Source organism: Dermacentor albipictus, chromosome 10 (assembly GCF_038994185.2).
Source record: "Dermacentor albipictus isolate Rhodes 1998 colony chromosome 10, USDA_Dalb.pri_finalv2, whole genome shotgun sequence".
Taxonomy (NCBI): domain Eukaryota; kingdom Metazoa; phylum Arthropoda; class Arachnida; order Ixodida; family Ixodidae; genus Dermacentor; species Dermacentor albipictus.
In genome coordinates, this window is record NC_091830.1 from 23,792,528 (window position 1) to 23,818,469 (window position 25,942).

The window sequence follows — 25,942 nt, forward strand, 5'->3', positions numbered from 1 at the left end:
AGGCTTAGGTGAGTCTACAAGCCAAAAATTGTAAAACAAGTTATAGAGAGCTACGGAAAATGCAGAAGTGCTGATTTTCCCAAGTGCATCATTCGGGCACCGCTGCGAATATCTTTTCTTCTGCGATTTCCGCCATTCAGAAATGGTGGGACTCTTCGTGCACCATCGTTGTTTCGTTTTCAGGACCACCGAAAGACGAAGACCTCTTCCGGCCGTCTACATTTGCCCCTCCCTTCCGTGTGCCGACTCCCCCGTCAGCTGTGCGTGCTCATTTCCCGATCCCATCCTTCTATGTCGTCTCACGTGCAGCGCTAAACTGCGTTTCACTTCGCTTAGTACCCGTCATATCATTGCGATAGCAATCACTTCGTATATGGACACCCCTGGCAAGTTTGGGCCTTCTGTGTTCGGAGTCGCTGTGAGGCTCTGCATAATTTACGTAGGTGTATGGTATACGCTTATGCCTGCCGCATGTGCCGATTATGTTGCTACAGTATTCAATCGCTAACAAAAATTGCTGATGCCAAGTCTCCCGTCCTTGAACAATTCATTTCTCAAGATTGTGAGGATGGCAGCCCGCAAACAACAGTCACGAAAAGTAATATTCACAGGAGCGTGCCTTCCTATCCTAAATATTCCAGACTAATCAATATTACGAGCGCAGTACGGTAGCAGTGCTCAAACTGCTATCAAACCGCCAGTAATTTTAGTGGCGCAGTGTTATAGCGTGACGTCCCATATCACTGCGCAGCCAGTGCGCGCATTCCTTCTGTACCGATCACGTGATCCCTTGTCTATATAAGTTCACTGTGAAATGAACGGTCATCCTTTTGCTTGTTGGAATGCTGCCTGTCGGCTTTATTGCACTGGTGACGAGGATCGGATGTGCCCGCTTAAACTAGCTCAATATGGAAGCAGTATCATAGGCGGCCGACAGCCACGGGAAGGAAAGCGGCGGCAGCCATGGCCCGGAACGGATGAAATCGTCGGTGCCACAGCAACGAGTCAACGCAGTCATCGGGAGAGCGAACTGATAAGTATAGTCACTTCACTGGAAATGGCGCGACTAGGGAAGCTATAGACGCGTGCGACGAGAAGGATCAGAATTTTGAATCTTATTCAGAACGCTTTGAGCATTTCGTCGCAGCAAACGATATCAACGAGGGAATGAAGCTGGCGTATTCTTGAGCGTGATAGGACCACGAACGTACGAGGTGCTCAAAAGTTTGGAAGTACCCGCTGTTCCTGGGAACAAATCCTTTGAAGAGGTGGCAGTGCTGTTGAAGAAGCCCTATAGCCGAAGCTGTTCGGTCATCGCAGAACTTTGCAAACAGGCGAGCACAAGAGGGACAAGGAAGCGTCGAGGATTTCATAGTGGCCTTAAAGCATTTAGCAAGAAATTGCGATTTCGGTCTGTTCCTGCAAGACTCGCTGCGAGAAATGCAACTCGGCTTGTTTGCTGAAGAAAATTTAGCCTGTGATAAGGCGTGCAAGATAGCCTTGCACCGGGAGCAGGATGCGCGACAAACAGCGTTACTGCATGCAGAAGGCAAGGAAGCGGTGCTGCATGCCATGGCGATACGAGGACAGGGAACTGAAAAGAAATGGAAGCTTCGGAAGTTCAAGGACGTCAAGCGAATCTTCGAAAGATGGAGCAAGGCGCATGGCGCTATAGTGTTTGCTGACATAAGAATGGCCAGTGTCGCAGCTGTTCGCAAATTGGCCATTTACAGAAGATGTGTCCCAGTAAGCGCAGAGAACTAACGACTGCGAACGTGGTGGACTGCTCTGATAGTGACTCTGAATTATAGGTGTACCATGTTATTAATACAGTCCGTTTTTGATGCGAAGTGCAAGTAAACGTAGAAGGGAAAGACATCTGCATGCAGATGGATACGGGAGCTGCTGTAACCCTAATTCCTGAGAGTGTTAGGCTGAACGCATTTCCTCATGTCAAGTGCGAACCATCGCGAGTCACCCTAAGAAAATACACTGGGGAACCCGTTCCAGTGAAGGCAATGTTGCATAAAAATTTTGCGTAAAAGTTTAACATCCCTAGATAAGCCTTTAACTCCGTTTGGCACGTGGGCTCTGGCGCTTCCGTGAACGCCTTTATCTTTTCCGTGAGATAGATACCGTCAGCGCACACTGTGTGACTTAGATAAGTCAGTGTTCTGAATAAACAAACGGCACTTTTCTTCTTTCAGAGTCACGTTGTAATCATTAAGCTGCCGCAAGACTAGTTCCAGCGTCTTGAGAGCTACGTTCGACAGTATAGGGTGTGTCAGGCCGTTCAGAACGCGGCTTCACCGGTTCTCTTGCAGCCATGGAATTATCCCACAAAACCCGGGCAAGGCGTACACGTCGACTATGCTGTAAAAGGCTGCCAGGTGCTGTTAGCCCTCGTCGACGTCTTCTCGAAATGGATCGAGGTCTGGCCTGTGTCATCCACTACTGCTAACAAAAACATTGAAAAGTTACATTGTATGTTTGCCGCTTACGGTATGCCAGAGATAGTGGTGAGTGATAATGGACCACAATTCATTTCTAAATAGTTCTCAACGTTCCTGAGTGTGAACGGTGTAAGGCATGTTAAGAGGCCGCCGTATCATGCGGCTTCTAACGGAGCGGCCGATCGTTTAGTGCAGCCAACCAAACAAGCCCTGTCGAAGCAGGCGTTACATGACGAACGTAGCTACAAGAAGCATTCTTTCCTGGAGTGTTTGGACAGCTATCTTATGAGTTATTGAAATACTCCACACAGTACCACTGGTCAGACCCCGGCAGAATTGTTTTTGAAAAGACAGCCATGGGTGAAGCTCACTTTGCTGAAAGCAGATTTTACAGTTCCATGCGGGAGCAGCTGCAGCGTATGAAAGAATACAATGATGTGTCGCGTGGGGTTCCTCGATGTTTTGCTGTGGAAGACGCTCTGTGGGTGAAACCTGTGCGAGGTGAAAGAGGGTCGTGGGACGATTTTGTCATGACGCAGGTTGTTAATCCCGTTATCTATTTGGTGAAAGTATCGCCGGCGGTGCGATTTGCGCATGCGGACCTCATCAGAGCCCGCTACGCAATCCCGGGTTCCTCAAGCTCCCCGCCAGTACGAACTGCTCCTGCAGCCTCGGAAGACGCAGCTCATCCGTCTGTTCCGATGTCTAGCGGGCCAGTTGCCATGCCACCTCTCGCGGTTCCAGGCGCGACAGAATCTGCAAATCATCAGCTTACGGTATCTGAATCGCCCACGCCCGGAACAGCTGCCCCGGCTCTTCGAACCAGCCAGACTCTGCATCTACAGCCGAGCTGCAAATTCTTCGTCGTAGTGCACGTGTGCGACATCCCCCGAACAGATACCAATCCAGTCACTTTGGGAATTAATCTGAGGGGGAAGAAGTGTTATAGCGTGACGTCGCATATCACTGGGCAGCCAGTGCGCATTCATTTTGTACGGATCACGTGATCCCTTGTCTATAAATGTGCACTGCCAAATAAACGGTTCTCTTCTTGCTTGTTGGAATGCTACCTGTCCGCTTTCTTGCACGCTGCTCATTACGGGCCGCGTATAGTGACGCCCGCTCAATGTCATCAACACGCCGTGTAAGGCCTCGAAAGCTTATAAGCATGCCAGAAACGTTGCTGCGGCCAGTTATGTCGTGTCTACGTTAGCCGGAACCACGCACACTTGGAACACCGTTCGAGTAGTTCCTGTGCAACGGCAAACCTTGGCGAAAATCTGTGGGGGAACATTACTGTGGCAGTCACTGCTTCACACTCCGGGCGAAACTGCCAATTTTCGATTACGTGTACAAGACCACTGGCAATCTCCGTAAATGCGCATTACGTGGCCTCTAGTTTCTTTCTCCTAATCTCAACGGATCTACATACAGAACACGTTTTTTGTTTTCTTAACTAAGTCTTGTTCTTATGCCTGCTCCATCTTTACTGTTCTCCTGCTGAGTAGTATAGAGCTGTTTCTTCTTTGCACCATTCAAAGTTTCTTAAGAATGTTGTGCTGTATTTCCTCTTATCTAGAAGACCGCATTTTATGCACGTATGCAGTATATGGGTCTCTTATCTATGTACAGCATTTAGAAGGGTGCGTCATAAATGTACAGTATACTATACGTACTAGCTGCGGTGCGTAAGACAGTATCAGAGTGCATAGCATGATAGGTATAAAACATTTCCAAAGCACACCAACACACCTATTCTACGGGCGCTCTAAAAACATGTTTAAAAGAAAGAGCCTATGGCGTGTTTGCGGCTTCCGATTCACTATCGGCATATGCAACCAGCAAAAGCATAGCCTTCCATATCTGGCTCTGTTATCCTGAGATAGTCTTCGCTGGGGCAATGAATTGCGACACCGCCTATTATAACAATAAAAAAACCAGCTGAATTCAAATTGTCCTGTAATCTGTACCACCGCATTCGTGTATCTTAACGTCCCGCCTATCATTTCGCGTTACATCACTCGTTGCGCGGTCGTTGGCTCAATTTCAAGTTGCTTCGTTATGCAACATCCCAACGTCTGTCCCCGCTATGACGATGAGCGTCCCTTACTGCGCACAAGGTTAGATCACCAGGGTTCAAGCATGAGCTCCGAGATTTGCGTACGCCCCTGCTAATAGAGAGCTTTAGGTTAGTTGCGTACGCGAGAACTAAGGGCCACGGTACTGCGCATGCTCAGACGCCTTCGTCTGTGTCTGCGCATGCGCAGTACCGTCGCTCCCAGTTCAGCAGAGCGGTGCCTGCGAATAGGACAACAATATGGCGGCCATGACGTCGCATGGAAGTTATACATTGGGGGTATCACAGGGTCTTTGTTGCGGTACAGCCGGCACGGTGAAAAGCCACACGTTATCTCGATTCGCTTATCTCCATAAGCTTTGATTAGGAAAACAATATGGTGCGCGTGACGTCAAATCAGGTTATGCATTCACGTCATCGACCCAGCCTCGTTGTGGTACAGCCAGCGCGGTGAAAAGCTGCACGTTATCTCGGTTCGCTTATTAAGATCAGCACAGTTGGAGCTGTTAAAAGAACAACGATCTGGTGTAGGTGACGCCACGTGAATGCTCCATGTAACGTTTACATGCACCTGTTGAAGTTGTTTGCACGATTTTCCCTTTCTGGATGTCAGTGAACTATCGCTCACGACTTGGCTGCTAAATGGACTCTAGTTTATTTCCTGTTTATTTCCTCTAGTTTATGTGCTGGTTTCACTACGACTCGCTGTGTGCCTAATCATACGCTTTTTACCACTCTCTCGACATTTTCGTATATACATGTGCGAAAAAAGTTTTTTTTTCCCAGGCGGAATGATACCAGGTGCTCGAACCATGCACAGCGGTTCAATGGCCCCTCCAAGCCCTCGTTTCAATGTGTGCGGCCACACACCCATTCTTGCGCAGCTGACGTGGGTTCTATCGTGCAGTTATTCACTTCACTTCACTTTATTGCCTTAAAAAACCCATTAGAGGGGTATTACATAAGGGGTGGTTATTAAAATGAACATTAGAAACGGGCGTTCATTTTGAGATATGGGTGACAACAGCTTCAGTAAAGGCAGATGGGCTTGTAATGGCTGCGATGGCATGTGGAAGGCCGTTCCAGTCCCTTGATGCTCGAATAAAAAATGATGCTTGAAATGTGGTGGTCCGGGCCCGTGCGCGTGCAACTTGAAGCGGATGACCGGTGCGATGAGGTATGTAAGAAGGGGGCGTGATGTATGGTGGGTGATTTAGGGAGCTGAAAAAAAATGAGCGTAAGAGAGACAGGGTGGCAACCTGTCGACGGAAAGAAAGCGTTTCCAAGCCACATTGCGCAACATTGAATAGCAAGTGGCCTATACCGACCTGCGTGCTGTGGCATTAGTGTACAAGGTCCCATAAAACTTCCGTTCGCACGTTTTAGGCACCCATGCTTGCCAATAAAACAAACATTTTGTCCCGTTCACAACTGCTGCTAACTATTCCTGCTGTTCTCAGTTATGAGAAACGTGCCCCCTGTGTCGTGCTCGCCTACGTGAGCTTTCTTGCGGGCTTCGTTAAATTTATCAGTCCACATTATAACTGCGCAATGAAATCAGTGGCAGCTACAGGGTCGTACATAATTACTAAGCCCTGTAACTCACTATTCCCTTTGTTACCCACCAATTTAGCAGGGTGTTTCAGATGGCGCAGCCGTAAGTCTCTTGTGATCTCTGTTCATCACCCAGAGCTGCGATCGCAACTGCTTCACAGCGTGATCGCAAATTTGGTGGAGCGTGTGTGGTTCATAACGCGCTATAATTAGTCGTTTCGTTACTAGTGATGGAAGCTGGTGCAAAAACAAATCGCATAACACGAATAGAGAAATTAAGTGCAACACAATATTGAAGCGGAAGTAGTTTAGTTCGTAAGCTACAAAGGATCACGCGTGCTCAACCTGCATGGTTGTTGCTTTCAGTAATTCTTCGACCTAAAGTTATTACACAAGTCGTTGAGCGCTAAATCCGTATTTATATGCTCTGTAATTGCGCATACTGGCTAGAAAGTGTGCAAGGCGTCAACCTGTAATCTCTATTTGACCACACTGAAGTGTGCAGTGTCGTGCAACAAACTTAGGCAGCTTTGACGCATTTATTGACAACCAATTATCATAGTTCGATCGTGACCGAAGGGGACGTTAACAAGATTTGCCCAATGCTGGGATTCGAACCGAGATCCATGAGGCCACACACAGACGAAGGCATGAAACGCGCTAACAATTTTCAATCTCTCCGCTCTCTACCTCTAGTGGCAGCTACTGGTTTAAGACAGTTGGCGCGTTCGTCACACCGCATACAAACAGCAGCTTTTGGCACGCCAGTTTCCTACGCGGTTTCGAGGCAAAAAAAATGGAGGCTGCTTAGAAAGAGGTGCGGAATATGGCCGTGCACCGGAGAAGCGTTGAGGATACATTTATGGATTTTAATGTGATATCCTAAGTATAGTACTTCACCAAGCTTGTAATATGTATATATGCATCTATCTATGGATTACAGCGTAAGCTGTTATGGCCTCATTCCAACAGCCGTTTCGGGTGGCGATGGTATCCGCCACCTCCGCCACCGTTGTGCTGTACTCCGTTCCGTGCATTTCAGTCAACGCTATGGAAGCTAGGCAAGAACTTTGGTCGAGAATATATATTACTCCGCACGTTCCGTCCATTCTTCGCTGGGCGCCAACAGTGATAGCTCGCGGGAGCATGCACGTGAGACACCTCGGGATGTGTTGCAAAAAAAAAAATGAAAGGAACAACAAAAATAAAATTACATGAACCAACGTATTAGCCGCCATATACCAAAGTGCGTTTCTTTATAAAGATTAAAGCTTGTTTCATTCAATACAGAGCCTATACAAAAAACTGTTGCGCACAATTGCAGTCAAGAAACGTCGAACTATATCCAAGTGCGGAGGAAGCCACTGCAAGAGGTCCCTCTAGCCTCCACAGCGTTGACTGCTATGCATGGAATGGAGTGTAGAAGTTACACCTTGAGTGATATTGTGAACAAATATTAAGAATTCGGAAGCAATATTTTTTGTAACTTGTTTGGATAGCACCTAGCCTGGTGTAATGCGGACCTGTACAGAGAGTAGAGGGCCAGAGACCGCATTTTTGCAAATTTTGACTGGTTGCCCGGATGATCTCGTTTTGTTCTCGCAACTTGCCCAGGTGTTCTCGTTTGAGTGGCCGGAACACGGCTCGGGCTTTTCGTTCAAGGTTACATGAAGGTCACCAACAACGGGACCTAAAAGCATTTCGTGCTTGAAACGGATGCACTGACCACGGCAGCCGCGCTTATTGCGACGCTTGCGACGCCTTGTACTACAGTGCTACCACATTGTATCGTTTACGCATCCAAGGTTTACGCATGCGTTATGCGTTACACATACGCATACGTTACGCATACGTTATACGTTATACACATACGTTATACTCATACGAAGTGGGAACTGAAGAGAGGCATACGAGGTCTAAACAAGACTTTATGCAGCACGTTTAATAAAATTTCTCTCGCAAGCTTTCAGATGCATCAATTAGGTTACCTTCAACATATTCGCCATTCGACGCAATGCTTTGGTTCTACCTGTATTCTTTTTTTCATTGTTAGAAACATCCTTGGAAATCCTTTTCTGTTAAGCGCTTCAGCAGCGACGTCATTCCTTTTTAAATTATCCTCACGTCATTCAATTGTCGCAACTGGTGCAGCAGTTTGCCACTAGGGTAACGAAAAAATAAATGACGCAGGGCGCTAAATCCGGTGAGTAGGGAGGGTGTCCCAACGCAGTAGTGGTCATTGCGTTTCTGCGAAAAACTCAAACGCTATCAATGCAGAACGCGCAGGTCATTATCGTGGTGCAGAGTCCAGCGCCCACATTTCGACACCTTTGTGGCCGGAAGCGGCGCACGCGACCTCTCGGCCTCTTCAGGACCTCTACGCAGAAACCTGCACTCGACATTTCGCCTACTGGCACACATTCGAGGGGCGCAGCAAGGCTGGATAGATTGCTGGCGCCGTGGGAGGGAGGAGACGCAGTAAAGTCAGCTTTCAATAGAATAAGCGCCAATAAGTGACAGCACAGAAGAGGAAAAACAGACAGGAAGCGCCTTGTTCTGTCTGTTTTTCCTCTTGTGTGCTGTCACTTCTTGGCGCTTATTCTATTGAAAGCTATGCACCAACTAGCCCCCACAACGTGTTTTACTGTATTAAAGTCAGCCTCCTACCGTGGATGATGCAGCCTAAATAAGACACTTAAAGCGCTAACAGGGATCCCGAAGAGGGTTGTAGCGCCGAAAAAAACACAACACACAGCAAGCGAGACGGGACAGGCGCCTCGCTTGCTGTGTGTTGCTTTTTTTCGGCGCTACAACCCTCTTCTGGAAACTTGCACCAAGTAGCCCCCCAACAAGTATTACTCAGTTACCTCTAACAGGGAATCTGCGAAATTCTATAAGCAGGCTTTTCCACACGCCTAGTTTTACCTTACCACGATGGCGGACCCTCTGGGCGCCTTTGACCCTATCATGGACTCAACAAAAGTTGTTTCTCTCTCTCTCCTCACCCGCACCATCCAATCACTGATAACGCATGTCTCAAGTTTAGCAGTGATGCTAATTGCGACGCGGACATCTAGATGGTACCAAGCTTGCTTTGCAGAAAAGCCTGCTCACCGAATGTCGGATATCTCAGGAATGTCTGGAATAGCGAGCTTGATGGCCCTTACTGCCGACCCGTTCAAGAGGTGATGTTTTGATCGCATCATCGTCATTGTCATCATCATCGGAGTCAACTAGGAGTTGACGTAAACCATCAAGCGGAGTTTTCTTTTATTTTTTTTTCTTTCGAGAATATGCGATGTAGTTGCAAGCAAGTAAAGCGAGTCTCTCAAAAAGTGCGCCTATATGATTGCACGGTGTAATGCATCATCGATTCCCACATTGTTTATTAATTTTTTTTCAGCTGAACAGTGAAGCAAAGGAGCCTATAGTGTTTAATATCCAATGCACATTAAAAAGTGCAACGTTTAATGCGAGATCTGAGTTATAACATTCCAGCGATAGCCAATGAATATATTAAAAGTCGTAGAACAAGAAACGAAGCTCACTGTATAAGCAGCCAAATTTATCTCCAATAATGTGCACAGTCTGCTTCATTTATGTGTGGTCACGCATTGCGCTTTTTGTCACCGGGGACACACAACTGTATAAGGGGGGGGGGGGGATGAGGGGGCATGTGTCGCTATCTTTACTAGGTCGTGTGGACACTGCCACTATCTGTCGCAGATAAATACCACGCATAAAAATGAAAAGCAAGGACGCCGGAGTCCCCAAGCGCATATCTTCGAGGTCGTGCCTGACGTTAGTGTAATACTACTTCAGGCGCAGTATGTGCATTTCTTACTCTAGATATCTCGAAATACCTTTTTTTAGAGGATTTATATAATTGCAGCTCCGGGTCATATTCTAGGCGCTGACAATATCGTCTAATTCTCCATCTTGTGAGTTCCGATTGACCCACGGGTCCACTGCGGCTTCGCTGATTCGCCGAAAAGCCCGACATGGTGGAATTTGCCGGCATGAAACGCAATTTTAAAGCCTCTCGGACAGGCACCACCGAAGCGGGAACACATTGTGGCATACCGATTCATATTTGAAGCATATATTGAGAGAAGACGTGTACAAGGTTATTTAATACAATTCAATTTTGGCAGAATTGTGTCATTTCGAGAAAAAGAAAAAATGATACTCCGGCTCCTTTAGAATCTCATAAACGTATCGGCCTATCTGACCGATATACACTCTATTGCACGAAAGTTAAGGGCATCCAATAAACAAAAATTTGAATGTAATTTTAAAATTATTTGTGGTGCGGCATACTGCGTAAGACAGGCGATCGTCTCTCTCTTGTCCACGTTGACCGTCTAGCAGAGCTATATATATATACATATATATATACATACATACATTATATATATATATATATATATATATATATATATATATATATATATATATATAGGAGGAGGTATTGCGTACGTGTGTTTGTAAACAAATATACAATTCACACTGGAACATAAATATCCTCCTGTGGTGTCTCAGCTTATCGACAGCAATACATTTGAATATAAATAATCGGTGTCTGTGTGTCGACCTGCCTCCCACGTGCAGCAGTATCTCACGAGCGTTAGACGCGGGGCGAAAGATAGGCGCTTAGTGACTGGAATGTCCATTTTGTTTCAACGCGATGGCGTTAAATACCCCGTGTCCCAGAAAATCCGGCGTCCGCATGCCGCGTCCAGCGTCGACAGTCTTTTCGGTGAAAATCATTCCGGAGGACTTATACCCAGCATCTCCTTTATCACCAAAGTTTCCCCCTACCTTGTCTCTCATTCATTACAAATTTATTCCTCGGAATTTAGAGAACGGCAGCCCACAAGTGCATTGAATGGATAAAAAACGCCGACAGCGCATTTCCTTTATGTTAGCTCTTCTCAGACTGAAATATTAAAAGTGCTAAGCAATAACAGGAGAATAAAGCTTGCCTTCCTGCATATCGTTCGCCGCCAGCGTTCTCCCTTAAACATTGCGGTTACATAAGCTGCAGTTGCCGAGAAACATGAAAAGCAGTCAGGGGTCTTCGAATGCTGTCGCTTTACACTCTTAAAGGTTAAGCGTAAGCGTCCTCCAGTTTTTTTCTATGTGCAGTATACATTTATGGCTGAGGCCCGCAGGGTCAGCATTACCCCATAAAGATAGTGGCGCAGGTCATCGGTATGACCGCAGGTCGAAAGCTACAAACGCCGCATACTGTCGACAAACGGATATAAACCAAAGTGTGTGATAGAGATCGAGAGAGAGAGAAGGAGTTTAATTATCTCTGCCATTTTACTATCATATAAATCGCTCATACAACCCATTCTCGATTATGGTTGCCTTATCTGGAACCCTTATAGAGTATCTGACATTAACACCCTCGAATCAATTAAAAAGAGCAATCTGTTTCATATACCACCGTTATGACCGGGACTGCTCACCCTCACCTCAGCTTGTTGCATTAGGTCTCCAACCTCTGTCAGAGCCGCGTGATCGTGAGTGAGTGAGTGAGTGAGTGAGTGAGTGAGTGAGTGAGTGAGTGAGTGAGTGAGTGAGTGAGTGAGTGAGTGAGTGAGTGAGTGAGTGAGTGAGTGAGTGAGTGAGTGAGTGAGTGAGTGAGTGAGTGAGTGAGTGAGTGAGTGAGTGAGTGAGTGAGTGAGTGAGTGAGTGAGTGAGTGAGTGAGTGAGTGAGTGAGTGAGTGAGTGAGTGAGTGAGTGAGTGAGTGAGTGAGTGAGTGAGTGAGTGAGTGAGTGAGTGAGTGAGTGAGTGAGTGAGTGAGTGAGTGAGTGAGTGAGTGAGTGAGTGAGTGAGTGAGTGAGTGAGTGAGTGAGTGAGTGAGTGAGTGAGTGAGTGAGTGAGTGAGTGAGTGAGTGAGTGAGTGAGTGAGTGAGTGAGTGAGTGAGTGAGTGAGTGAGTGAGTGAGCGAGCGAGCGAGCGAGTGAGTGAGTGAGTGAGTAAACTTTATTGCAGGTCCGGCGAGGTGTGAACTCGTCGCGCACCCGGCTAGTCCCACGTCGGGACCGGCAGGTCTAGCCAACCGGCCCGGTCGCGGCCACGCCGGACGGCAAGGATTTGCTTTTCTAGAGCATGGCTACGCAGAAGCAAGTCCCACGTGATCGTGCCCGCCTTAAATTGTTGCGTAATCTAATTAACACCCCACGCTACTCATTAAAGAACAAGTATCTGTCTCCTGATAAATAGAAACCCACTAGGAATAGCCACGAACTTAATCTTGCACCATTTCAACCGCCTACTAACATTTTTAAGTATAGCTTCTTTCCTCATACAATTCAACATGGAACTTACTCCCAGGTGAAACTAGGTCACTGCCTTTAGAGGAATATTGTTAAAATTAACTTGATTCATGCTGTGTTTGTTATACTCATTGTATCTTTTATTTTGAAATTATGTTTCTTGCGGTGTTGAAGTTGATTTGTGCGGAAGAATATTTTCTAATATGCAAAGTACGAACTGTTTAGAACTGCGATGTACGAACAATGTTTAGAGCTGCGATGTTTAGAGCTGCGCTGAAGCTCCGCGTTACGTCACAGATTTCGCTCATTTCTCGCCGAGACCGATTGTGTGTTTCTTTCTAAATCAACGAACCACAGTGCATTCGAAAAGCAAAAGAATATGTAGCAAAAATAATGATAAATAGACGTGGTAAACTGTAGTTCACTATTCCTGCATTCGAAGCGCCCAAGTCAACACGACGAGGCAATGTAAAATCCGTGACGTCACACTGGCGTACTCCCGCTGTGCTTGAGAAAGACAAATTCGAGAAAGACAAGTAAGGTCTTGATTCTCTCAGACAATTATCTCTTTTCTCTCTCTCTCTCTCTCTCTCTCTCTCTCTGTCGCTATACATAAATACATGCATGTATGGTTTATTGATTTATTTAATCATTTATTTTCTGCTGCTAGCTATACTGACACCAGCAATAAGTACTTTGTTTCTGTATATATAATGCCGGTATGAATATCGACAAATCCAGTCGGCATAACTCATTGTCGTTACGATGTCTCGGTATGTGATGTAGCGTGTTATGCCGATAGGTGCCTGCTAATCTACATAATGAGTATTTACATTGTATACGTTGTACTGCTACTGCAAATGCCACAACCACTACTAATACTACTACTACCAAATACATATGTGCTACAATCACTACTGTAACTACAATTATACTACTACTACTACTACTAATACTACTACTACTACTACTACTACTACTACTACTACTGCTACTACTACTACTACTACAACGAACAGTAGCATACAACTACCGCTACTAGCAACCACTATGTATTTTGCCCCACCTTTTTAGAACAAAAAATGCAATTCTCCCAATCCTCGCCTTCTAGTACTTTTCAGTTCCATCCAGCCCTTCGCGCAAATTCATTGTGATATACAGTCGAACGCCTTTACAACGAAGCGCAATAACGAAACCATTCGTTATACAAGGTCACTTCGTTATAAAGGTTGCGAACCGCACCACTCTCAATCGAACTGGGACAGAATTAACTCCTTCGTCATGTCGTTATACAAGGTCACTTCTCTATAAACGTTCCGCCCCGCCCCACTCTTAATCAAACCGGGACAGAATTAACTCCTTCGTTATATCGGTCATTCCGTTGCAGAGGCGTTCTTTCGCGGAGGCGCTCGACAGTCATCCGAGAAGCAAACAAGATGCGCTCGTCGCTCTCTCACCTTCGTCGTGCCGTACATCTTGGCTAGCGGCCCCACGTCTGGCGGCGCCCGGCTCTTCAATGCCGTGTGTTCCGCCAGTGACATCTGGAGTCGAGATAAGCGACCTTATAAAGACGCGGCCATAAGCCCCTGCGAAGCTACACCCTCCCCCCCACCCCACGCTGCTTAACCTTCCCAGCTCGCTCTGTCGCTACCGGTGTCTCGCCTGCATGCGTGATCGCACGACCTACGGACGTCACACTGCCTTGACGGCGGCATCGCGACAGCTCCGCCGGGCAATGCAATTCAGGCGCGACCGCTGCAAAACGCTTTGCGGTGCGTTTTCTTGCCTTTCGAAGCTGTCGCGCAGTGTCGCGGGGAGAGTGTCCGAACGGAAAGGGATGCGTCTGACCTCGCAAGGCTATAGAGATTCCGTGACATGTCAGGACGTAAACATCCTTGGTTAGGACCCCGCCGAGGTTATAACAATAAAAGAAAACCTCTATGGTTAGGACCGGTCTGCGCGAGCCGGCAGCGTAACTTTCCGCGGCTGCCAATTTCTAGCGACAAAGTGACGTCGAAGCCGTTGGCTCAGAGTCGTATTTGTACAGACTTGCGCTGGCAATCGTCGGCAGTATACAGTGGTAAGCGTTCCTAACGTGAAACCGTTGATATTACCTGCCCCCCGTGGAGCTGCGGGTGCACGTTAAATATTACCAGGCGGTCAAAATTGGTCCGGTACTCTACAATATAGGGGACTCTCACATGGACACCCGGGGTTTACTTGGAACGCTGGGACCCCACAGTTTATGCAGGGAACGTTGCCTCTTCTTCCCACATTGCGGTTGCTATCTTATTATGTAGACAACAACTCGGGCCTACCGGGTACGGGCTATAGGGTATGTGCCCGAACGGACGCATTGGACAGCCGGGTATGTGCAGCTGTGTATGTGACACTGGGGAAGTTGTCCATTCTTCGCCGGCGTCCCGCAAAGAATATGTGCCCCTTCGTATGAGCGTAAATACACAAGCAGCTAGAGCAAGAGGCATTAAGGGAAGGAGTAGACGGCCGAAAAATTGAAGAGGTGGGCTACAGAGAACCGTGCGAGAGAAGTCGGCAAATGAAGCAGCCGAGCACCTGCACCGAAACATTTGCGTCTGAAACGTGGCGTCGCATTACCGTCGTCAGCGTTGCTGCCCCTGCGCAAACTTGCATTTGACTTGCGTCACTTCGTACGAGCATTTTCGTGCCTGGGGGTTACAGTTGCGTAATGGTTCTGCTAACATTTGCGCAATCATCGCAGAAAGCTTCGCTTAGCACTGACGCTTCCCTAAGCGTGGAATCTACTGATTTCTTTTTTTCAATTTTGGTTCGAAATTGTACTGTACCGTCAGCGCTACTTTTTCAGTACGATAGTCTTTTAGGCTCTCAATCTGGCAATCCGGCCTCGATGGCTCACGAGCGTAACCTACCTAATAGTCTATTTGTTGACAGATTTTACAAATTCTGCATGCCCTTTATAACACTATTTCGCCGGCGTAGTAGACTTCTTGAGGAAATAAGTTATCTTCTCCAGTGAGCTAAAAAAAAGGAACTCGCCGTCCCGGCTCTGCGAAAACATATGTCCAGCAAAACTGTTAAAAAGCCACCGCTACAACTGCTGAAGGTGGTATGCAATGCTTCGTGGCTTTAGAACCGGGAAACGTATGCGGGGGGCGCTACGTGCTTCGGAATGCTTTCGCTAGCGCCGTATCATCAATTACATGGTTCGAATGCTTTTTTTAGCTGGTTCCTTATCGAAACGTATGCTGTTCTGTACGTTGTATGCGTGATTCCAAAGCATGTATACATTGTTCGCTGCAATTGGCTGAGTTCTTGTAGCCTCTGCAGCGCGGGGCTATGAGCCATTGCGTTTTTCGCTTGCTTACGGCAGTAGAAGCCATTGCTTAAGGGGATGTGAGCCATTGATGATAACAGTTTCCGACATGCTCTTCTGTATGTTGCATGCGTGATTCCAAAGAATGTAAGCATTGTCGCTTCACTTTGCTGAGTTCTTGTAGCCTCTGCTTCACGGGACTATGAGCCATTGCATTATTTGCTTTCATGCGGGGCTATGGGTTCTTACGGGGGCATTCGCCATTAATGACGATACCTTTCTATCGACGGGCGCGAAATAATCACGGAAAGCTAGCTATGTACAGCTCCCCTGTAATACAACTGTAGGGGATTACATTTTATACCAATTTCACAGGTACATAAACTTCTGATGCCGTTCGAGGCCGATCTGGAATACCTTCTATCCGGATCTATGTGCTGCTGCTGCACACTCACTGTTCAATTCGTGATCGTGATCACAGGCTGACGTGTGCGCCCTCTAGCGCAGTATTCTGCAAACGTAAACGACAAAAAAAATTATGCAGATCCCATGCACTGCGGCAATCGATGTAAGCGAAGCGTTCCGTGTTGGATGCTTTGATTGACAATAATTAGCGGTGATGTTGACAACTAAAGCTTAATTTCTTCAACGTTTCGCCTAACACGACAGTGGTCAGTTGATTTTAAACGTTTCCTTGCGTGCACCACTGCTGTTTGTTTGCGTAGTACACAGAACACACAAGGAGAGGTGTTTGCTTGAGGCGTTGTTGTGGGCCATATTTCATAACCTCTAAGAGGTTTGAGCATTGTCATTGCCTTACATCGCACATCCCACCGTGGCAGAAGTATGAAGCATTAATTGGATTATGGGGCTGTACGTGCCAAAACCGAAATCAGGTTATGAGGCACGCCGTAGCGGCGGACTTCGGATAAATTTTCACAACGTGATGTTCTTTAAGGTGTCCCAAAATCTAGGTGTGCGTGCGTTTTCTATTTAGCCCCCGTCGAAATGCGGCGACCGCGGTAGGGTTCAAATACGCGACCTCTAGCCGCAAGCTACCGCGGCGGGCACAGAAGTGTTCATTTTTGACGGTCGACGACTGCCGTAGTGACGCCTGTACCCTGCGGTACGCTTTTAATTAATGCGGCTCTGCTTCTGCACGTCTTGCGTAAGTTGTCCGCTTGACATATCTGGATGGTGTCTATTTTTCAGTAATAGCAGCAACGTACTGTGCTTATCCAGTTTCCCGCAACCACCGTCACATAGCAGTAGGGTTTCCTTACCTTCTCACATCACCTTATCCCCCCCTTTCCCTAGTATGAAACCTGCCTCTTCTCCTCCCTCCTCTCTACAGTTCCATCTACGTCCCCTCTGGACTAGCACGTTAGCCGAAACGGAAGCGCTGCAGTTTCAGCAATCCTTCTGAGGGGAGTCACTGATAATTACAGCTGTCAAGAGGCTAGTGTGGCGACACCAAGGGAGCCCCAGATGGCATTGTGCATATTCGACGCGGTGGGGTGAAAACGTGTTTGTTGCGTCGCCTTTCCTCTTTGACTCGCCCCTCTGCAATATCTTGCTTTTTCGATCGGCCTTAGTCAGCGTGAGCAATGTGAAATTATGTCTGTATGTTTAATGAGCGCTGCACTATGGCAAATTCACCCGAGTAGTACGAAAAGATCAGGAAAAATGTGCCATAATACAGCCTGCAATGTATGAATAATTACTTTGCAAGTTTGCTATCTTACGTGAATAATGCAATGAAAATAGCCTGTTTTTACTCTTAATAACGTGTTGCCTTTCCAGTGGCTTTGAATTCTGCCACTCATGGCTCGAAGAATCAGCACTCTTTCCCTTCTGCCAGCATGAAACTATTCGTCATCCATTCCCTTGTACGAAATAAATCTGATCTAGACGCTCGTGCATCTTGAATCTTTTTTCCACTTGCAGATTTGCTGCTATGAAGCAGCTGTTAACTTCGCGGTATGAATCGTAAAATTAAGCTTTGCATAACATGTGCACATGTGAGCGTGTGAAATGCGCTTTAAATGCGTTTAAATATACGTGTCGGCACCGCATATCGAAAACATGTAGCTGCTGTGAACGACGGTTAGATATAAATGACGCTCTGTTAACGGTCCCTGACATAACTGCGGACACGATAGTTCTCTTGGCAACGATCACGAATTGGCTGGATTGGGCAGCCAAAATGCGCTCACATAATTGTCCACCTTACATGCGTGAAGTTTTCCTTAAACACCTTTTAAAGCATTTCTTGCCTTCCGGCCTCGGTGAGAAAACTTCCTATATATGTATGCTGTAAAACATTGCACTACTTTTTGTTGCAAAGTAAAGCGCATTTGCACGCGAACTTTTGAGCTATTCGAGCCACGGGCATGGTCAGGATCTTATTTCGGGGGATCGAAGGGAGTCCTAACCCCTATTTGTACGTTCGTGCGTGTGTTTGTATATGTGTGTATATATGTATATACAAATAAACTTCCGGGAAGTGGGAACCCCGCCCCATTGCAAATGATTCAAGCGTAGCCAACATTAAAAAGTGCCACCTTGCTCAGCGCTTGCTGACAATCGGAGCATGTAGCTCGCGACCAGCGGGCAAAAAGTCAAATGGAACACCGCGTGGCATTTGCCTCCTGCGTGAGCGAGGAGCGGCTTCACTGCATAGCTGGAACATACTGGCGGAGCTACGTGCAACTCTGCTCCCTGCGGGCGCATATACAAGGGCACTAGTGGCTCTCCACATGCTGCGCCTTCTGGTGGCGCGGCCTTGAAGTTCGCGCATACCTTTTGGCATATGCACAAGGGGCAATGTTAGCGTCGAATAGGTTTATTGAACAGTGACACGTACTCAGCAGCACATACGCAGGGGCACATATAAAAGATAGCGTCAAAGAAGTTCATTGAAGAGCTGTACATACCAAGTGGCACACACCCACGTGAATGGCCCACATTTCTACGTTGCGCTATATTTGGCATCGGCCCACATGTTTGGTGGGATGGCTAGATAGCTAGATAGATAGCCGGAACGAAAACCGTTCTGACAATGCCAGCGACGCTATTGGTATAAAGCAAAGTTACCCATCGCGTCATTATGCACACGTAACGTTTGAACGCTATTTACATTCTCGTAGATAGTCGTACGGGCATGTCTTCCCGAGCAATTATTTTTACTTACTGCGACGAAGAGCGCCATCCAGTCAGCCGTTCAATGCGTTTCTCGGAACAGTCGCCCGTAGGACGTCGTTTTACATTCAGTTGTGTTCGTCCCCACTTCCCTCCAAATGAGAGAGAGATTACTTACGTGGCACGTAGTTCGCAAACAGAATGGCACTAATTTGAGCAGCAAGGACGTGAGCGACATCGCACATACATAGCACCCTACGCGATAAGCGCGTGGCATCTGTGTGGCATCGCGCAGCTGCTCACAATGTAGGACGCAACAATCGGCACGCACGAAGGACACTTTGCTAAGCCGCAGCTGCTAAGGGCACTGCCGCAAACAAACACACACAAGAAAAACACTTGCGCAGAATCCATCGACGATAATAGTCAACGCAAGTGAAAAGCCAAACGCTTACCGAAGGCTATTCGCTTTAACAAAGGTGCGAGGCGCTTGACGGCGTAGATTTGTCGAAGTAACGTTTGATGTCTAATTGCGTAATTCGGCAAAAAAAAACAGATCAATTAACCAGCCCGTCAGCAGCGCTTGTATGAGTGGTTATACATATCAGCCGATCCTTCATGTGTGTGTTGTATCTAGCGACGTGTGTGCCGGCATGAAAGGCGGCTTCTGTGGAAGCCAGCACACAAGAAGAGATCGGCGGGAGAAAAACTGCGACTTCTGTTATTGACATGCTCATAATTACCGATACACACCACAGTATACTTTCTACGGCACGTTTCTAAGGCAACACCGCATTCACTAGAGGCGCTTTTGAGCCGCTTTGAACCATCGAACTCATGACTGAGTGGTAGCGTCTCCATCTCACACTCCAGACACCTTGGTTCGATTCCCACCCAGCCCATCTTGCAAGTTGTTTTTATTTATGAATTGTCTTCCTGGACTTTTCGCTCACGGCCAACGCCGCCGACGCTGACACCGTCGCCGACGACACCGGCTTTTCTGCGACACGAGCTCCTTAACGCTGTCGCATTAAAAGCGGCACTGTCGTCGTTGCCGAGGGATACTCCGCAGCATCTGAACTTTCAGACGGTGCAAGAAGATCTCGCGTGACGTCACACGAATCTCAAATAATTAGAATAGTTAGCCTTCAGCGTAGCGCGCGCCCCCGCAACTTTGTTGCCAAATACATGCGTCCCTTGCGTCGGTGCCTGTAGCGTTGTATCGGCTTGGAACATGGCGGTGTGTTGCAGCTACAAGGCGGGTTCAACCTGGCGACAGAGGCCGACAATCGATCTGCCTGAGTGGCTCTTTCATTGTCACTGGAGTATTTACCATCGCCTGAACAGTTCAGTGTCTCTTGAAAATGTGACAACAAGGTGTGAAGCTTCCTTGCGCACTCTGAGCTACGCTCATTGTGCCTTATATTTCTTAGTGACACCTTCCATTCTGGTAACAAAGCACTTGCCAAGTTTCATTCCGACAGTCGATTCTTGGTTCCTATAGGTTCTTCTCAAAGCCTTTCACTCCGCTTTCAAGATTCATACCGTGATACTACGGGCATAATGCGAATTCTGTGCACTTTTCAAGAATGTATGTAAGCTGCCGTAAGCTTGTTTGAAAATAGAGTGCGCATGTGCTCCGAGAAATTTCCGGATAAGCATATCCACAGCTTCAAGAGACCGCCTACATGTTCGGTTCTCATGTTCCTTTTCCATGCTGTTCACAGTTACCTTATACATTTGCATGTTAATCCTCGAATCTGAAATTAGAGCGTGCTGTTTCAAGTACTCAGACATTTTTGGCAAGTCATTTCCAAATCGGGGAAGAGGACAGTAAAGCGCAGGCTCCTGAAAAAATTTCCCCGCTTATTCTTACCGTTAATCCTCTCCCGTCTAGCATCTTGAGACATCGTTGCTAACATGCAGCAAGTAACGTTGGAGAGATCGCGCGTACTTGCCTGACACCACCTTTCTAACCAGTACATTTCCGCTCTTCTGGCAAATTATTATAATAGCTTCATCCGCATATGAGGCAAATCAAGATTAGAAACCCAAAGTGGTAGAACGTCAATTCTTGCCATTAAAGGCGCAGCTCTAACTGTGAGTATAACCAACCATTGGGCTATGCAGGTATACGCCGTCTGGGCTGCGAAAATGCAGGATTTCAGGAGCATTTCTTCATTCCCTCCCAAACACCCATTGATTCCAATACTAACTACGCTTATGTTATTTTCTATCAAGCGTGACTCATGTCTTGTGTTACATTCACGCGGCTAGCGTTCACAGCTGCACTCGTTATTTTGCCCGCGGTGACATCTGTGTCAGCAGGCGTTTGGTGTGTTACGACACCACGTACCCGAGCACGTGAGGGTTGGACCTTGCCACGTCTCACCGTGGGCAGATTAACCGTGTCAGGGGAAAAGGGGATCCTGGAGGTTGAGCTGATGCCGGGAGTTTGGACCTTTACGGCCCCTCGGCGGTGGTAACACGCCCCTTTGGCCTCAGCTTCAAATAGATGGCACCCCTAGGCTGACCTACCTGGGGAAAATCGTTAGTCGCCTTTTCCTGTCTCTCTCTAAAAATAACCCAGCAACTTGTTTAAAAACTTTTTCCCACAGCGAGGTTTGAGCCCACTACTCCCAACTACGTTCCCAACGCTATTTGGCGGCGCCAACAATTATTTTTTTTCCTTCTTTCATGCTATTTATTGCAGTGGCATGCGACCCAATGAAACATTCATGAGTTGTGCACAGTCATAGAATGGCGGGTGCAATGGCAGACACACACAGGAGGGGTAGCGTTCGTGCTTTGGGGGGAAACGTTGGTTCCACTTTAGAAGGGCGGTAAGGATAGGCACCTCTCCGAAATGGTGTACCATTGCAGTGGAATATCAAATCGATCATAAACCCGTTTTAGGTGCACAGTCATCTGCATAAAATGCAGCTTTGTATGTACAATCGCTTCGGCATTAGTGTCCATCATTCGCGCTTTCCACAAACTCTGCATTCCCATGGGGGAAGAAACGGAAGGGGCATTATATCATCAGAGGTCGGCAGCAGGTATCGCACAGTATGAGCGTTGATTTGAAAGTCTCTCTTTAAAGTCCGCTGGAGGACATTGCGAAATAGGATGGCGTCTTGGCAGCTAATAAAACAATGTTCAGTTGCCTCTGGAACATCACAAAGACGACCGTTGACAGAAGAAACCAAGATACCCTCTTTCTGTAGCCATGCTTTTACCGGTATGGTTTCACTATGAAACAGATGGAGGAGTTCGCAATTACAAAGGTTCTGAATCAGCTGCTGCTATCTGTCAATATAGTTTTATTGCTATAGTGAAGTGACTATGATGACTCGCTAGGGTCACTTCCAAAAAAAAATTGCTCACTCTCATCAGCGTTAGCCAGCGTACCTGCGAATGCTCACTCCAACAAGCAGCGTACTAATAGTCTAACGCTTACTACGCATTATATTCCACCAGCTATGGAGTCACTCCCTCGCTTCAAAGGCAAAAGTGATATTTTTTCTTGCTATTTATACTTGCCTTGACGGGACACGTGCCGTTCGAGTTCTAGGCCATTTCTGCTACAGCGTTGTCGACATGAACAGGTTCAAAACAGGAATGCACAATTTCGCGGAGCCCACAGACAGGTGTCCTTGTGTCAGATTTTCTGACATGCAAGTATGCAACAGATAGTTTCCAACGCACGGCAGCCATGACACGTTTCTGACTCCTGCGTGCTTCTGGCGCAGACAATAAGCAAAAGCAAGGCCTTCGATATTGACTTCCGTTAATCCAGGACGCCGTGACGGTGGCATTGATTTGGACACCACTCATACAAATGTCTGAGCAATTTCACCGCAGTTTAATGCCATTTAGCCTGAAATTTATTTGATATCTGTGCTTCTGTAGCCCATTCAATAATGCAAGTACAAAACTTCTTAGAGCTCTTTTGATTAAAGAGAGCCAAGAGATATTCGTATATTTCTTTGTCTTCATATGCTTTTGTATTCCAAAGGAAACAAATGCAACAGGCAGCGCTTGTCTGTGGTATTTGTTTCCATGTGTCCTCGTCTTTTTCGCGCTGTTTCGCCTCAGTGGTGAAGCTTTGGTCTTTGCTGCTGGTGATAAAGCCTCCCAGCCCTCAGCACACAGTACTCCCAAATTATCGTATGGTCACATGACTCACCTCGAACGAACTCTTACTAAAGAGGTAATACTGACAGGCTGTTTTCAAACTCCTAAGTTAACTTATTCCTTCACACTCCTCTCAAAAATGCAAAAATTAAATTGTATTTTAAATTTTGTTATCAACGACTGCCTATATCCTCATTATTTCTCAGAATTATAGACATTGATTTTAGTTTAGAAGTGTGGCGTTATTTTTATGGATTTATGAGCATAAAACTGATTTATAAGCTGAAACCAAAAATTGATGGTGATCTTGCGTGACCTGCTGAGAGCTTCCTCTATAAGGCTTCGCATTAAAGTAAATATATGTTAGAGAAGACTAGAACAATAAAAAAGAGAAATGCCATAGAACATATCCATTAGGCGAGAAATAGGTACACTTCCGATATACTGAGGCAATTAGCATTTTTTGCCTACTGCAGGCGTTTTCAATGTATCTATCTAGCCCAGGCACGTACCCAGGGGGGGCCCGGGGGGGCCCGGGCCCCCCCCCCCCCCGAAATCAAGTGGCATACCCCCCCCCCCACACACACACACACACACTCACGCCACCACTCCTCACACATTCCTAAAGCGCCACCAGATCAATGTTGAGACTTGGCAGCTATTAATCGGTCAGCATTATGCTGCCTTTTTCGCTCCTTTTAAATGGCGGTAGTTATCGGCATCTCTTGTAATGTGAAGGACAGTTTTCTCATAGATTCCGCACCCGTGCGATTAACTCGACATGCGTTCAGTTGTCACCATCTATTCAACCGTCACGCGCATAGCTGTTGCTTTTGTTAGTTCAACCTTCTTTGTTTAGGCTGATCCTGGGACCAGGAAAGGGATGCGGCTGTTACTGAGCTGGTCTGTACTCCCGTGGAACGAGTTGCGGCCGGAGAAAACGCCAATTGCGTTTAACTTTTCCCTTTGCTTCATTATTTCCTTGAGTTACGGCTGGCCGCGAGGCTGTCAGACGCCCGCAACCATATACACGTGATGTGGGTTAGATAAGGTGCGTCCATCATGATACCCTGCAATAACCCTTAAAACCATAAGCAAGATGACTGTCGCCCGTCACCCCGTCTGTTTTTCCTTAATTGTATAACACTTTTCGTGCAAAATTGGCAGCTGGAAACAAAAATCGCAAGGAGCTGAGAAATGAAGCGATCTACTAAGGGAGAGAGCCAAGGCAACAAGCAAACTGCAAGGAAAAGCGAATAATAAAAAAAGTTCACCGTTGTTTATGAGAATATTTATGGATGGACATCTTTTTATTTAAAAAGGAAGTAGAGAAAACGCTGCCGGAAGTGGAGAACAATTACTGGCTTTGAATGACGCTTCTACAGTTCTCGGTCGAACCGCCTCACGTAGCCACTTCTCTGCTGTGCTTGTGTGGGTGTTTATCTAGCCTTTCGCGGTGAGCGCAGTACATCTAGAATCGCAGAGTCCTGCGCTCTACGCGGTTGTGTGGGACTGGCGGCCGCACAGCGTTACGCAATTCGCGGAGCTGTCAAAACTGATCAACAAGGCGAAAATAACTGATATTCGAAACTATAACATGAGAAAGACCGAAGAAGCCGTAAAAAATGAACGCAGCCTGAAATCAGTAAAAAAGAAACCTTGCTTGGGACAAACCATGATGTATACACTAAAGGATAATATCATCAGCAATCTCGAAGATATAGTAAAAGCAGCGGAAAAATTCTAAGCTGACCTGTATACAGTACTAAGAGGAGTCACGATACCTCACTAAGAAACAGTAATGAATAGGATACAGAAACTCTCCTATAACTAGCGATGAGGTCAGAAGGGCCCTGCAAGAAATGAAACGATGAAGAGCGGGAGGAGAAGGTGGAATAACAGTCGATTTAATCAAAGATGGAGGAGACATAATGCTTGGAAAACTGGCGGCTCTTTATACGAAGTGTCTATCGACTGCAAGGGTCCCAGAAAACTGGAAGAATGCAGACATTATACTAATCCAAAAAAAGGATACGTTAAAGAATTGAAAAATTATAGGACCATTAGCTTGCTCCCAGTATTAGGTAAAATATTTACCAAAATAAACTCCAATAGAATAAGGGCTGGATTTGTCAACCAAGGGAACAGGCTGGTTCAGGAAGAGATACATTACAATGGATCACATCCATATCATCACTCAGGTTATCGCGAAATCCGCAGAGTACAATAAGCCTCTCTACGTGGCTTATATAGATTACGAAAAGGCATTTGATTCAGTAGAGATACCAGCAGTCATAGAGGCACTACGTAATCAAGGAGTACAGAACGCTCACGTAAGAAGCTTGGAAAATATTGCTACATGCGTGTGGTATTTGTTTGTTTTAAGGAGGCGCGTGGGCGCCATCATTCCAGAAAAGAGGAGGAAGAACGAACTGGGCTCGCGCTGTGAATCTAACCGGTCAGCGCGCTGCAACCGTTGTAAATATAAACTGTAAGTAGTTTCTCGACTTACTGACTTTTCCTTCGCGTAAAAATATCTACAGAGGTTTTACAGCTACCTTAATTCTACATAAGAAAAACAGGGAGATAACTATAGCGAAAGGGGTCATACAGGGAGACACAATTTTTCCAAAGCTGTTCACTGCGCGCTTAGAAGAATTCAAGCTATTAAACTGGAAAGGCTTAGGAGTAAAGATCGACGGCAAATATCTCAGCAACTTTCGGTTCGCCGATGACATTGTTCTATTCAGCAACAGTGCAGACGAGTTACAACAAATGATTGGAGACCTTAACTGAGAGAGTGTCAGAGTGGGGTTGAATATTAATATGCAGAAGGTGAAGATAATGATAAATAGTCGGGTAAAGGAACAACACATCAGGATCGCCAATCGGCCACTAGAGACTGTGAAGGAGTTCGTTTGCCTAGGTCAATTAATCACAGGGGACCCTGATCATGAGAAGGAAATTCACAGAAGA

The 25,942-nt window shown here is 46.6% G+C and overlaps 2 protein-coding genes across 5 annotated transcripts in view; one reads left to right on the forward strand and one right to left on the reverse strand.

The window, feature by feature from the left end:
* Window positions 1–25,942, forward strand: part of B9d2 (B9 domain-containing protein 2) — a 969,675-nt gene that overhangs the window by 865,716 nt on the left and 78,017 nt on the right. The window lies entirely within an intron of this gene.
* The window catches only part of LOC135921702 (uncharacterized), a 120,764-nt gene that overhangs the window by 54,977 nt on the left and 39,845 nt on the right, over window positions 1–25,942 (reverse strand). For 3 of the 4 annotated variants that reach the window (XM_070527019.1, XM_070527017.1, XM_070527018.1), the window contains one exon: window positions 13,833–13,916. In XM_070527019.1, the coding sequence (XP_070383120.1) occupies window positions 13,833–13,916 (84 nt within the window). Of the gene's footprint in view, window positions 1–13,832; window positions 13,917–18,881; window positions 19,008–25,942 lie in introns of those variants that run through there. The other variant, XM_070527016.1, reaches the window with a different exon arrangement.